The sequence below is a fragment of the Mus caroli genome, unplaced genomic scaffold (assembly GCF_978045245.1).
Source record: "Mus caroli unplaced genomic scaffold, Mus_caroli_1 scaffold_18, whole genome shotgun sequence".
NCBI classification, from domain to species: Eukaryota; Metazoa; Chordata; class Mammalia; order Rodentia; family Muridae; genus Mus; species Mus caroli.
In genome coordinates this window covers 60,471,711-60,486,007 of record NW_028227273.1, presented here as the reverse complement: position 1 = coordinate 60,486,007, position 14,297 = coordinate 60,471,711, and the positions used below count along the sequence as shown (strand labels likewise).

Sequence of the window (14,297 nt, the reverse complement as noted above, 5' to 3'; positions counted from 1 at the left end):
AACACAAACACACACACACACACAATATAATGAATTTTTAAAAATCTATTTAACTCAGGAAAAAACATTTTTTTTCATGTAAAGCTAATTACCATTGAAATAATGGGTTTTTTGAAAACAAAATTTGCTATGTAAGGGAACTTAGAAAAATATTAAAATAAAGAACAACTTTCTACTTCAAATCAACCAGACACACACACACAAAGCTGATAAACAATATGTGCTCTTAGCTACTGAACCATCTCTCTGAATCACCAATTCCTTTTCATTTTCTTTTCAGACTCTTGACTTGTGTATACACATGATTGTACAGGTACCTGGGGAGGACCAGACATGTGTTCAGGCCCCTTGGAATGGAAGCTACAGGTAGTTGAAAGCCAAGCCACCTAACACATATGCTGGGAATCAAACTAAGGCCTCTGAGAAGAGTGGCAAACACTGTTAATCACGTATGTTAACCATTTCTCCAGGCTGCAATCCATCTCTTTAAATGCTTGCTATTTTTTTTTGACACCGTTTCTTGGTAGCTTGTCTTTCAAGTGACAGGAATGGCAGACCAGAAATTAATGACAATGTTATTGAGCAAATCTTTTTTTTTTTTATTAAGCAAATCTCAACTCCAAGATTACAAACAAAAAAGCAAAAATCAAAGTCTTGTGTGGGAATGGACCAAAGATCAAAATGCTAAAATTTTATTGTTCTTTCAGGTTATTTCTAAAATATACAAACTCAAATTCTCCTTATATGATTTAACTACATGAAAACATTCTATTTCAATCACACAGCTTTATTTTCTCTTTAAAATTTACATTTGGTTGGAACAGGTTCACCTTAAAAGTCCTAAGTGCTATTCAAATGTCCTGGATTAGATACTGTATTTTGCTAGCCTCCTACCCTACCTGTAAGAAAAGCCGATAGACATCAAAATATGTATGGGAACAGGATTTCATCCTACATATGCTGGTATCTTAGGGCAAAAATTACATTTTGCTGGTCATGTCTGTTTCCACTTCAACATGTTTTCATGTTTTTCTTGTTTAGCACTCCATTTACTTTATTTGTGGACATACACAAATACACTCAATGTTGTGCATGTGGACTCAGAACACAACTTTGGGGAACTCCATGTGAGTTTCAGGGTTGACATCAAGATCAGGCCATCCTAAAGAACCATGACTACTAGCTAAGCTATCTCGCCTGGCCCACCCAAACTCTCTTTTCATACCTCACAATAAAGGCAAGTTGACCATACAGTTTATAGTTATACAAATCCTGTCACTGTGAGAGTTTTATATAGGTTTCTAAGGGGATGTAGGACCCAGAAATGCTTTTACCTATTGTTCACATGGATAATGTTTCCATAGTGTGACTTCTTTCATGCTTAAGGAAATTACCACAGTAAGTGAATTCTTTCCCACAGTGTTTGCATACATAAAGTTTCTCTTTCATAGAGTGTATTTTTTTATGAGTGTAATAGGAACTCTGACTGTTGAAGGTTTTCCCACAAAGGTTACATGCAAAATGCTTCTCTGCAGTGTGAGTTTTTTCATGACTGTTACGGGTACTGGAAGTGGTAAACGTTTTTGTGCAATGCTTACATGTATACGGCTTCTCTCCAGTGTGAATTCTTTCATGACTGTTACGGGCACTTGAAGTAGTGAAAGCTTTTCCACAATGTTTGCAGGCATAAGGCTTCTCTCCAGTGTGAATCCTCTCATGCTTGATTAGATCACCAGAAAGAATGAACACTTTCCCACATTTTTTACACAGAAAGGATCTCTCACCAGTATGAATTCTTTCATGACTGTTTCTGTCACTGGAAGTGGCAAAGGCTTTCCCACAATACTTACATGGATAAGGCTTCTCTCCGGTATGAATCCTTTTATGATTGATAAGATAATCAGAACGACTGAAGGCTTTCCCACAGGTTTTACAGACAAAGGGTTTCTCTCCAGTGTGTATTCTTTCATGACTGTTCCGGTCACTGGAACTGGTGAAGGCTTTTCCACAATGTTTACAGGCATAAGGCTTCTCTCCAGTGTGAATTCTTTCATGATTCATAAAATGCCCCAAACGTTTGAAGGCTTTCCCACATTTCTTACATACAAAGGGATTCTCTCCAGTGTGAATTCTTTCACAACTATTATAGTCACTGGGACTAGTAAAAGCTTTTCCACAATGTGTACATGAATATGGCTTGTCTCCATCGTGAATATCTTCATGAACAGTATGGACACTGGAAATAGTGAAGACTTTTTCACAATGTTTACATTCATAAGAATTCTCTCCATGACTCCTTTGGTGCATGAGAAGGTATTTCAACTGAATAAATCCTTTCCCACATTGCTCACACACATAAGGCCTCTCTCCACTGTGAATTCTTTCATGTTTTTGGAAGCATGACAAATATCTAAATGTTTTTCCACACTGTTTGCAAATATAACACTTTTCTACAATATGAATTCGCTCATGACTGATAAGGTGGCTGGAATTAACAAAGGCTTCTCCACACTGCTTACACACAAATGGCTTTACTTCACTGTGGAGTTTTTCATCTATCTGGTCAGATGTACACTTCATAAAGGTATTCTCATTGTTTTTATTTCCATCATGAGTTCTCTCATGATGCTGATCACAATGGAGGCTTCTATGAGCTGCATCACATTGCTGATTTTCATATGATTTCTCTCGAGAACTTCCATGAACCTGAAATGACTTAGAATGACCCATATCTTCCCAGCATTTCTCAGGTTTAAAAGCCTTCTCCACAGGTTCCTTACACTCAAATGGTTTCTCTCGAGTTTGATCACTGAGGTGCACATCCCAGGGTGAATTACCAATGATGTTTCTCACATACAAACTGCTTCCACATCCTGTTGCTGCAGGAGGCATGTCCTCATTAACAATATACTCTGGACTCTGTGCCTGGGTTTGTTCACATTCACCATCTATCTCAATCACTTGAGTTCTGAAAAAAACACAACACAACAAAACAACAACAACAACGACAAAACAAACCAAGAAGAGCATTATGGGCACTGGAGATAATGAAGGCTTTTTTCACAACATTTACGTTGGTTATATTTCACTCCACTGTGAACTTTTTGGTGTGTGAGAAGGTATTTCCAAGAACTGAATCCTGTGGTACCTGGGAAGATTTTGGTACTGGAATGCTTTTGATTTGGCAAAAAAGTTGTTGGCGACTGACTCCAGTGGTTCACTATAGTCATAGTACTCCAGAGGCAAAAGCAGAAAGCCTCTACATTTAAGGCCAATTTGGATCACATTTAAAGATCCTGTCTTGAGTAAATAGACCTTTGACTTTACAAGAATTATGAAGAGGGCTGGAGAGGTGGCTCAGCCGTTAAAGGCTAGGCTCACAACCCAAAATATAAGAATTAGGAAGACTCTGGTACAATAGATGAGCAGTTAAGAGCACCTCTTCCTCCTCCAGAAGAGCAAAGTTCAGCACTCCCATGGGTGGGTTTGTAGTGGCATATGACTCTGCCTTCAAGGGACCTGTAGTCCTCTTCTGGCTCCATAAATCCTTCTCAGATATGTAGCATGCATTCACATGAACCCACACGTACATATAAACTTAAATAATTTATGACCATAAAAGAGGAAAATAGTCAACCAATGTGCTTGTGTTAGCATAAAAGAATATCACATAGCATTAGGAAATACTACTCTACTTACATGTACTGGTTAGATAACTTTAAAAAAAAAATGCCTCTATCTGATTGGCCTGTAGGTAATTCTACATGGGTGCTTTCTTGATTTACTAAGTCATGTGGGAGGGCATAGCTTATTGTGATTTGTCCCTCTTCTGAGCAAGCAGGCATGGGTTGTATACAAAAAGTAACAGAGAAAACCAGTGGGCGGCGCTCTTCCATGGTTTTACTTGAGTTCCTGCTTCCAGAGGCGGCCCAGCTTAACCTCCTGGCCTGGCTTCCCATGATGACAGACTGTGACATGAAGTATAAGCCAAAAGAAATCATTTCCTTCCCAAGTTGCTTTTGATTGTGGTATTTATCACAGACAAGAAAGCAAACTAAAGGAGGCCCACAGGCTATTGTCGTTACAGACTAGCCATGCTGTTTTTGGAAAGAAAGTGGAAGTGTTTAGAACTTTCAGCCGGAACAGCCAATGAATGCTCAGAGTTTAATGATCTGTTTGCGCAACTTGGAATGTAAGGATGCTAAGAGCAATGTGGACAATGGAAGCTGCCTTGTCAAGTTTCAGAGGGATGTCTGAGAGAGTAAAGGTGGTGTGGCTGCAACTTAGGTCATTCCCCTTGATCACTAGGGTTGATGTGGTCAGCTAAGGGGTGTCTCTTTCCTCCTCACAGTTCCAAGTATATCCTTCCTGAAGCTGTGTGCTTTGTTAAAGAGGATGGCGTTCCCTGAAGAGAGGAACACCAGTCTTCAATTAAAGGTATACGAGTAACTATGCTCCCAGGTTATAACATCCAAGCAAACTCTCAAAGGTATGTTCAAGAGTACCTCAAAGACTCTAAGAGTGGTTCATGAAATATTCTGTACTAAGAATCTACGCCTTCTGGTCAGCTGGGGCTGAAGAATCAGCTACGATAAACAAAACCATCTCTGAGGTAAAATCTGATTTTGATCAGCACAAAGACCACAAGGGGCTAAGGTTGCATTTCAAGTTGGCAGCAAAGCATGGCAATGTGTAAGATTCCGCCAGGTGGTATTAATGTTGGCAGTATGAGAGCTGCAGGAACAAAGGAGTCATGGAGACCTGAGGCAGGGTACCATGAAAGGCCAGAAGATGTCACTGCTGAAGCTGAAACCCCAGTTACAGAGGAAACATCGGGATGGAAGGGTTTATTGAGATCATCTGAGATTTTGTACCGAGTACCAGGGTTGGAGTTGTTGAAGAAAAGCCAGAAAGTGGGATGGACCTTAGCATATTAGAGATGACGGTACCACTCATGGTTGCCAAGGACAGCAGTAGTTGTGGGATGGAGACAGCATGAGCCTATAAGTCAAGTGATGGACGTGTGCTGTGTATGGCAGAGACAGAAACATTGTGATACCCAAGACCTTAGAAGACCAGAAGATCATGGGTGAAGCCCAGATGAAATACACTCAGCTACAGAATTGGATTAACATTGTAGAATTTTGGATTTACTTTGATCAGATTGTAGCTGTGCCTGCTTCTTCACTTTTGAAATCAGAAATGCATAACTTACATTTGATTTATAGGAGCCCACAGCAGAGAACTTTTGGCACTGAATATATAGTGTGTATGCCCCCCTGTACTGGCTGGTTTTGTGTGTCAACTTGACACAGCTGGAGTTATCACAGAGAAAGGAGCTTCAGTCGGGGAAGTGCCTCCATGAGATCCAGCTATAAGGCATTTTCTCAATTAGTGATCAAGGGGGAGGACCCCTTGTGGGTGGGACCATCTCTGGGCTGGTAGTCTTGGGTTCTATAAGAGAGCAGGCTGAGCAAGCCAGTAAAGAACATCCCTCCATGGCCTCTGCATCAGCTCCTGCTTTCTGACCTGCTTGAGTTCCAGTCCTGACTTCCTTTGGTGATGAACAGCAGTATGGAAGTGTAAGCCGAATAAACCCTTTCCTCCCCAACTTGCTTCTTGGTCATGATGTTTTGTCCAGGAATAGAAACCCTGACTAAGAAACCCCCCTTTTTTAAGACTGTGATATTCCTAAAGTTATGCTATGATCTATACTTTGATATTAGCATGAGATCATGGGAACAAGGTAACAGTTGGCTGGTTAGGTTCCTTTTTTGTTGCTTTTTGTTTTGTTTTTTTTTGTTGTTGTTTTCTTTTTTGTTGTTGTTGTTAATTTGACACAAGATATGGCCATCTGAGAAGAGGGAACCTCTATTGAGAAAACAGTTCCATCAGACTGGTTTGTAGGCAAGTCTGTGGGGTGGGTGTTTTCTTGATTAATAATGGACGTGTAAGGCCTAGCCCATTTGGGTGGTGCCACTCTTGACCATATGGGCCTGCATTCTATAAGTTCTATAAGAAATGAAGCTAAGTAAGTCTTTAGGAGCAACCCAGTCAGCAGTGGTCTTCCATAATCTCTGTCCCAGTTCCTGTCACCAGATCTCTGCCCAGATCTCCCATGAAGAGGGGCTATGATCTGGAAGGCAGACAGGAACCAAAATAAGTTCTTACTTCCTAAGCTGTATTTTGTCCTGGTGTTTATCTCAGAAAGAAAAAGCAAATTACAAACAGCTCTAAAATGAGGAGGTGACTCAGCAGTGAGGAGGAGTGACAGTTCTTCCAGGGAACCTATCTTTGACTCCCAGCACCCACACAATGGCTCACAACTGTGAATAGGAATCTTAGGCCCTTTTCTGTCCTCCATGGGCACTACATGAATGTGGCACAGACATACATGCAAACCAAGCACACATAAAAAAAAATCTTATAAACAAAGATAACAACGGGGAAAAAAAACAGCTCTTATATATAAAGCCCTTAAAAAAGATCATTAAAAACGATATCAAACCATTGTGAGTACGAAGGCAATGTTTGTATGGAATGCACCACTGGAAAGAAAATCTCTTAGATAGCGAATTGTTACATTGCATTTTGATGACATTCAGGAATTACAGAGATGGGATCCTCAAATTCTAAATGATCACCCAATGCAGGTTTATACACATCTATGTTAGAATTAATTTATACTTAGATATATTTGGATAATTTACTAGGTCCTCAGTTGTCCTGTCATTCCCAAATGTTTGGTGTAAATTACTCTCTTGAGTTTCAATGACCCCAAAATTCACCTGAGATTTTGGTAGTCCTCTTCAACATTTTCTTCTTGTGTTTTCTCTGAAAGTAAACCCAAAGAAATCATTATGGTATAATCAACATTATAAAAAATGTATTACATTCTAAATCTTATGACCTGACCAGGCACATTAAATTCACTCTGTTTCCTTTTCAAGCCATAAAACACTATATATATATATAAAAGCAGGAGACAGGTGTCTGAATGAATAAGCAAAGGAAGTATAGTGCATTTTTACCTATAGAGATCAGGTTCAAAAAGTTTTCCTTCATCACGTCTCTGTAGAGCTTCTTTTGACTGGAATCCAACAAAGTCCACTCTCCTGAGGTGAAGTTCACAGCCACATCCTCAAAGGTCACTGGCTCCTGAAACAGTGCACATATGAATTAGGATGGTTAATTTTAACTGCTGGCTGACAGTGTACAGAATCACCTAGAACCGAAGCTCCTGAAGATACCGCTAAGTGTTTATGTAGATAAAGGTTAACTTGAGAAACGATAGTGATTATATGAATCAACGTGAGAAAATCCACTCACTGGCTGTATAAGCAGTCTCTGACTTGTATGAAGGGTTATATTAGAGGAAGTTTTAGACATGAGGTATCAAGAATTGATAGCTGTAATTGCTTTGGGATTAATTCTAGGCACTGGGACAGCAGTGAGGCAGGCAGGCATAGAACAAGCTGAGCAACCTGAGACTATTTGGGTTTTGTACCTAGTCGTCTCTGAACAACGCAATTAGCACCTTGTGGATATTCTTTTTTGAACAGCCTTCTGTAGGTAGCCTTGGACCATATCCACTATCAGGTTTCATGCTTTTTAAAAAAGGCAATATGTCAATAACATATAATAACACTATTAATTTCCTATATCTAATTCAAATACATTTTAGAACACATCTGGTAACAATGGAAAATGGTCTAAAAGTAATGAGCTACTTTTTGGCACATGTACCATAAGGTGAACTGTGTTCTTAAAATTAATATTTAAGGAGAATCTTTTTAACATTTTGCCTTTGAATAAGGCATATGATTAAAATTAAGATACATGATGGGAAATAGTATATTTAGTGAGCAAGGCTTACCAGATGTACCTATCAGTCAAAACACCGAACGCTTAGTGCATGCTCCGCTCTTTAGCAGCCAAATCCTTCCTTTCAAAGCCACAAGCAGTACTTGTTGCCCTTGAGAGCTGCCTTAGAGTTTTACTACTGTAAAGAAACACCATAGCCATGACAACAATTTAATTGGGGCTGCCTTATAGTTCAGAGGTTTAGTATATTACTGTCATAGTGGGAAACATGGCAGCATGCAGGCAGATATGGTGCTAGAGGAGCTGAGAGGTAGCTTGATCTGCACTCAGCAGCAGGAGAATGTGTGTCACTTTGGTCATAGCTTGAGCATATATGAGACCTCAAAGTCTGTCTTCACAGTGACACACTTCTTCCAACAAGGCCACAACTCCTTCCCTAAGGGCCAAGCATTCACACACATGAGATCGAGGGGGCATTCCTATTCAAACCACTGTAAGTACCCTAATTCAGTGGCCTCCTGCCACTCTTCACAGAACATTTTAAACCTGTTCTATGGTCTAGCTTTGAATCAAGTTACCTTGGGCACACTAGTGAATGCTCTCCATATTCTCTCATCAGCTGGGACCCTGAGAGTCATCAGAAGTGCATGTCAGGAGGAGGTTTTGACGATTCAAGTGTCTGAGTCAGATGCAAGATTGGATATTGACACAAAGGCCATAGAAATGAACTAGGATCTCTCTTCACTCGGGATGCTTTAAATTTAGCAGATAAAGACACAGCAAATACTAAGTGTTGTGTGCTTGGAGGTGTTGGAAAAGAAGACAGTGTATTTATTTTACAAAGGGAAATATGGAATTAGTTGGTACAGAAACAGGAATGGAAACATTTTTTGCATAAACTGGGTATGGAATATGTGTGTAAAGTGGCCTGACTCTGTCCAAGACTACAGTTTGGATGATATTTTAGGAATAATATTGAATAAAGGGATTGGGAAAGACCTTGGGTCATCCGATACTGTGCAATGGGACTGGCAAACACACCTGCAGATCCCACATTTGCAGCCCATGAGCTTTCTGACCCTCTCTCACACTCCTTTCACTTCTCTCACTGTATTGTGTTGGCTATGCTTCTGTGAACTTAGACTTCTCAATAGGGAGTGAGGCCTTGTTACATGAAAAATTGTTGAGCAGGGAAAACACTCAGTCTGCCTGTTAAGTTTTAAGCCTTGCTACGAATCGCCCTATAATTACAGGCGGGTAAACCAAGCATGGCGATGCAAATCTGCCATCTTAAGACCCTGGGTCTCACAGATAACATGGAAAACTACCAGGACAATGTCAACCACATTTTGTTATCCTGTTCTACCCTGTCCCCTCCAACTCCTACTATGTCACAGGACATGTACAGGTGAGAAGCAGGGGCTCTGATGTCCAACCTGTCACCTTTGATTCTTTCTGTAAGGGATCTAGAATACCCTGACTTTCAGCCAAATCACACCGAGCTCTCAGCCAGCATTCTCTATCAGTGATTTCTACCTTAGTGACTCTGCCATGACCTCTTCCAGCCTATAATTTCTGATTCAGAAACCTGCATACTTGGAAACCTGGGACTTTTCCCTCACGCGGCAGGGAGTTCAGTGGATTCTGTGCTACCGCTGACCCAAAGGACTCCCTGACCCCCTGATCCCCTGACTATGTCATCTGCCTTCCACTCAGACCTTAACTCCCCCTAAGGAAACTCTGGGTCTCTGACTTGTCCTCAGGCATTAGAGTCCTATAGGTCTGCAAGCTGCAAGTGTGGGATTAGGGGCTCCTTTCTGCTTAGACCTGATCCTGCCAGCTATCAGGAACACAGCTGTCCCCTCCCTACTCTGCTCCCCAAAAGTGAAGTGAGAACTCCCTAGTATAAGGTAGAACCATCTCCTCCCAGTCCTTGAGTCTTAGGGTTCATACCCCCCACTCATTCTCCTGCACCCCAGTTCCTATCTCCAGAGCTCAGTGCTATAGAGGTAGAATTCATGGCGCTGTGCCTTGCAACTCAAGGTTTTTGAGAAGAATTTGCTGTTACCTTGAAGACTGCCAAATCCTTTCAACCCCTGCACACTGGGATGGGATCTACACATCCTTCTCAGACAGTTAGGGAGAATAAATATATCATCTTGGGAACTAGGGCAACATTATTCAAGCTTTTCCTATAAAATATGATTTTGTACTTTGACAGAAAAGTCAGACAGGAAGATGGAGAGATGGCTCTGCCGTTAGGCCTCTTGTGGATCTTCCAGAGGACTCAAGTTTGGTTTCCAGCTCCTATAATAGGTGGCTCATACCTACAAGTAAGTCCAGCTCTAGGGGATCCAGCACTGTCTACTGACCTCTGCAGAAACCCAAGCATACATGCAGATGTGCACAGGAACACGAGCAACACAAACCCCAAAATATATCCTTTTCCAAAATAAATTAGCCAGATCTTAAATGAACAACCTGAAGAAGCACCTTAAGGCTTTGGGAAAATAAGATCCCAAAGTCCAAATCACTAAGTGAGCGAAATAATGATGATCAAGTCTGAAATTAAGTAAAAAATTAACTAAAAAACAAAATAAAACCCACTGAAGTGGAGGGGTGGCTCAGAAGAGCATGTGTGTCTTTTGCAGAGGATCCGAGTTTAGTTCCCAGGACTTACATAGTGGACCAGAACCATCTATAACTCCCTCATGAATCTAATGTTTTCTTCTATCCTCTGTGAGCATCTGGGAAACATGTTACATATCTTTTCTGTCAGGTGAAATGTTCACATAATATATATATTCTACAAAATTGAGTTGGTGTTTGAAAAGATAAACATAATTGATAAACCCTTATCCAAATAAAACAAGATACACATTAATGAAATGGGAGCTGAGGAAAGAGGCATTCCAATAGACACCAAAGAAATTCAGAGAATCATGGTAACATACTTGAAAATTTTATATCTCCAGGTTGTGTGTGGTGGCGCACGCCTTTAATCCTAGCACTTAGGAGGCAGAGGCAGGCTGATCTCTGTCAGTTCAAGGCAGGCCTCATCTATATAGCACGTTCCAAGTCAGCCAAGGCTACACACAGTAAAGCTCTGCCTGGAAATAAAAAAATTAGTATGCATTCCATGCTTGCCACTAAGCAGTCAATGACACACATGCTGCTAAAGAGAAAATCTTAGGCTCTTCCTGCCAGAATCTGAGGGAGAAAAACTGTACAGCAGGGCTAAGCACACGGCTGACTCTGTAGAATGTTTACGTAGTATGGAGACGCCCCCCTCCCCCATCTGTCCCAGCACCAGCACCACATCAAAGCAAGTGTGCTGGCTCATGCCTTGAAATCCTAAAACCTGAAGGCAGGAGGATCCCAAGTTCAAGGTCATCTACATATGGAGTTTCATGATAGCCAGGGATCTATGAAACCCGGATTTAAAATAAAAATAAAAGTAAAAATAAATGAGGCCAAAGAAATGAGTCAACAGGTAAAAGCAGTCATCAAGCATGCGTCGTGACCTGTGTTTGACCCCTGAACCCAGGGAATGGACAGAACCAACTCCAACCCCACACGGAGTCCTTTGACCTGCACAGTATACTATGGCACGGGAGCCCAAAGATTGGCTCACCACACATGAACAACACTAATAAAATTTGAAATGTTTTGCACACAAAAACCAACTCTCAAAAAAAAAAAAAAATCTCATCCAGAAGATAGAAGACATGTATGTTTTTCTCTCAGATGGCCCCTGTCCACACTTTCCCTAGTCGCAAATTACACTGTCTAGAAAAACGATTTACATAAGGGCAAAGGAAACAACCGAAGATGTTAATATTTTTCTAGAGGACTGTAATCTTGGTAAATACTAATTAAGGAGCCCACCTTGTAGGGCATGATGGTGCTCGCATCTAAACTGCAGTTCTCAGGAAGCAGAAGCAGGCAGATCTCTTGAGTTCAAGGTAGGCCTGGTCTACGTAATGAGTTCCAAGAAAGGAAAGAAGACAAACAAACACACATTACAGACAGAGGCAGGAGAATCTCTGAGTTCGAAGCCAGCCTGGTCTACCAAGTGAGTTCCAGGGTAGCCAGGGCTACTGAGAAACCCTGTCTGAAAAACAAAGAAACCAACCAATCAAAAACTCACCAGCACCACCGCCACCAAAAGCACATTACACATCCCTTCTCTTTGGAGAAGCAGCCTAGTGCAAAACTAATACAAAATCAAGGCGACCTCAGGAAACAATAAAGCAGGCCAAACGCAAGTGCAAGGTCAGACCAGCAGTAACGCTCAAAACCCACGTCCTTTCACTGCACTGACCAGACCGCATCACCAACCCGTGAGCGCTGCAAAGTCTGCAGGGTGCAGGTCCACCGAGCGCATTCCCCATGATAGCCTGGGGACAGGGATAAAGCAGTTTTACAGCGACAGGACAGGAGGAGCCTCCGACTCCCGGCTCCGCCGGTGCCAAGCTCCACCTCGAACTGCAGCACAGCGCCAGAGGAACGTCGGGTCGGCGGTGCCAAGCTGCGCCAGGCTACGGGTCAAAGCCGCGGCCCACGATTCCGGGAGCAACCGTGTACTCACCATTTCCAGCTTCGGACGCATGCGGGGGTCCTTCGGAAGAGCCTGCCGACAAAATAGGTGGCACTGACTGAAACCAGCTGTCACAACACCTCACAAAAGCTACACGGGATTCAAAAATGGAGCCAGGGGCAGAAACTTCAGAACATCCGTGTTCCTCATTTGACAGTTCCAGCAAGGAAGTAACAGCGGCTCTGATTGGCGAAAGATGCTGGACCCGCCTTCTTATTCGTGAGTAGCAGGATCAACAACCTCTCCCATACCTGACGCAAATGGGGAAAAAAAAAAAAAAGATAGAGCAACACCCAATCTTAACCCAGGCATTCCCTTTGGAGTAAATATGTGGGATCCTTGCATTTAAGCACAACGCCTTCTGGGATTTTAGTTCACGCACTCGCTTCGTCGTGTACTCAGGGGGCTTCAACTGTTTCACATAAGATAGCGCTACAGATTGGCTCTGGACCTCCCAGACTCAGTGTAGGGAAAGGAAAACCCATGACCCCAAACAGAGAAGGTTACCCGGTCAGGAGAGGGCAGTGCCAATAATGAGTGCCAACTTAAGAATCTGAGATGAGGCAAATGGACTTTTGCACCTATATTTTTTGAAAGTTAAGATTTAAAATGTTGATTGAGCCCCAGGTTTGAAAGAAACCTGTACAAATATGTTAAGGCTTTGTCTGAAGAAATAATATTTTAAAACACGCTTGATAAAGACATATGCTTTTGCAAATAATGTCTCTTCTTACAAGCTTTCCTTGGACTACTTCTGGGTATTGAACATTATTACTATAAACCAAGCCAAGAGCAAAAAGCTACATATATGAATTAATAATGTAAATAGAAAAAAAACCTTGTAAGCAAAGAAGAGGCTTTGGCTCCGGTACCGGTACTGGTTGGGCTTTTGTCGACTTGATGTTAGTGGGGGTCATCTGAGAGAAGGGAACCTCAACTGAGAAATGCCTCCATTAGATTGGCTATAGACAAGACTGTAGGACCTTTTTTGGATTAAAGAATGATGGGGGCGGGGCGGGGGAGGTTCCAGTCTACTGTATTAATGCATACTTAGGTAGATAGGCATAGGCTGTATAAAAAGGGAGAGTGAACATGCAGAATTTCCCCATGACCTCTACTTCAGTTCCCACCTCCAAATTTCTTCTTGAGTTCTGTGGTGATTATTTTTCTGGTTGTCAACTTGACTCTATTAGTCATGAAATAAAATCTGGGAATGGAGGACATACCTGTGAGAACTTTTTGCTTGCTTTGGAGTTGGTGATTCTACTTCAGGTCTGGACCTTTGAGGTGGGGAGTCCCAGGCCTTTGATCCAAACCTTGAAGTAGCTCTAATCTAGGCTACACGCTTTGCTAGAGCTGGACGAGGAAGCTTCTGCTCCGGCCTGCTTGCCCTAGCCTTGCTAGCATGTCCATTCCTTCACTGGCATCAGAACCTTACTTTTTAGGGATTCCAGCATAAACTGAAGACCAGCTGAGACATTTAGCCTCATGGTCTGAGAAACTACAGGATTCTTGGGCTTTCCATCCACAGCCAGCCATTGTTGGATTAGCTAGACTGCAGCCTGTGAGTCTTTCCAGTAAACCCCTTTTCTATACATATAGAAAGATTCATTCTGTAAGTTTTGTTACTCTCAAGAACTCTGACCTAATAATTTGCCTTCATGATGGACTTTAAGACATAAGATAAAATACATCCTTCCCTCAACAAAGTTGCTTTTGTTTAAAGCAATGGAAAGAAAAGATAGACAGAACCATTTCAACTAAACTCTTATTCAATGACCAGAAAACACAGTGAAAAGGTATGTTAGGAAATGAGGTTATACATGAGATATCCTTTTATAACATACTAACAGTCAAGTCGATCACACAGAAG

At 41.7% G+C, this 14,297-nt stretch overlaps 1 protein-coding gene across 3 annotated transcripts; it reads right to left on the bottom strand.

Moving 5' to 3' along the window:
• Window positions 1-334: 334 nt before the first annotated feature.
• LOC110312363 (uncharacterized) lies at window positions 335-12,560 on the bottom strand. 3 transcript variants are annotated; one of them, XM_021185901.3, is made up of 4 exons: window positions 12,416-12,560; window positions 7,032-7,158; window positions 6,789-6,834; window positions 335-2,968 (listed from the first exon to the last, which is right to left on the bottom strand). In XM_021185901.3, exons 1-4 carry the CDS (start codon window positions 12,434-12,436, stop codon window positions 1,342-1,344), a joined length of 1,821 nt encoding a protein of 606 aa, XP_021041560.1. In that variant the 5' UTR covers window positions 12,437-12,560; the 3' UTR covers window positions 335-1,341. The 3 variants fall into 3 exon arrangements, with proteins under 3 accessions (XP_021041560.1, XP_021041561.1, XP_029326858.1); XM_021185902.2 differs by lacking the exon at window positions 12,416-12,560 and adding an exon at window positions 12,166-12,293; XM_029470998.1 differs by lacking the exon at window positions 12,416-12,560 and adding an exon at window positions 11,975-12,130.
• Between the last annotated feature and the right edge of the window lie 1,737 nt (window positions 12,561-14,297).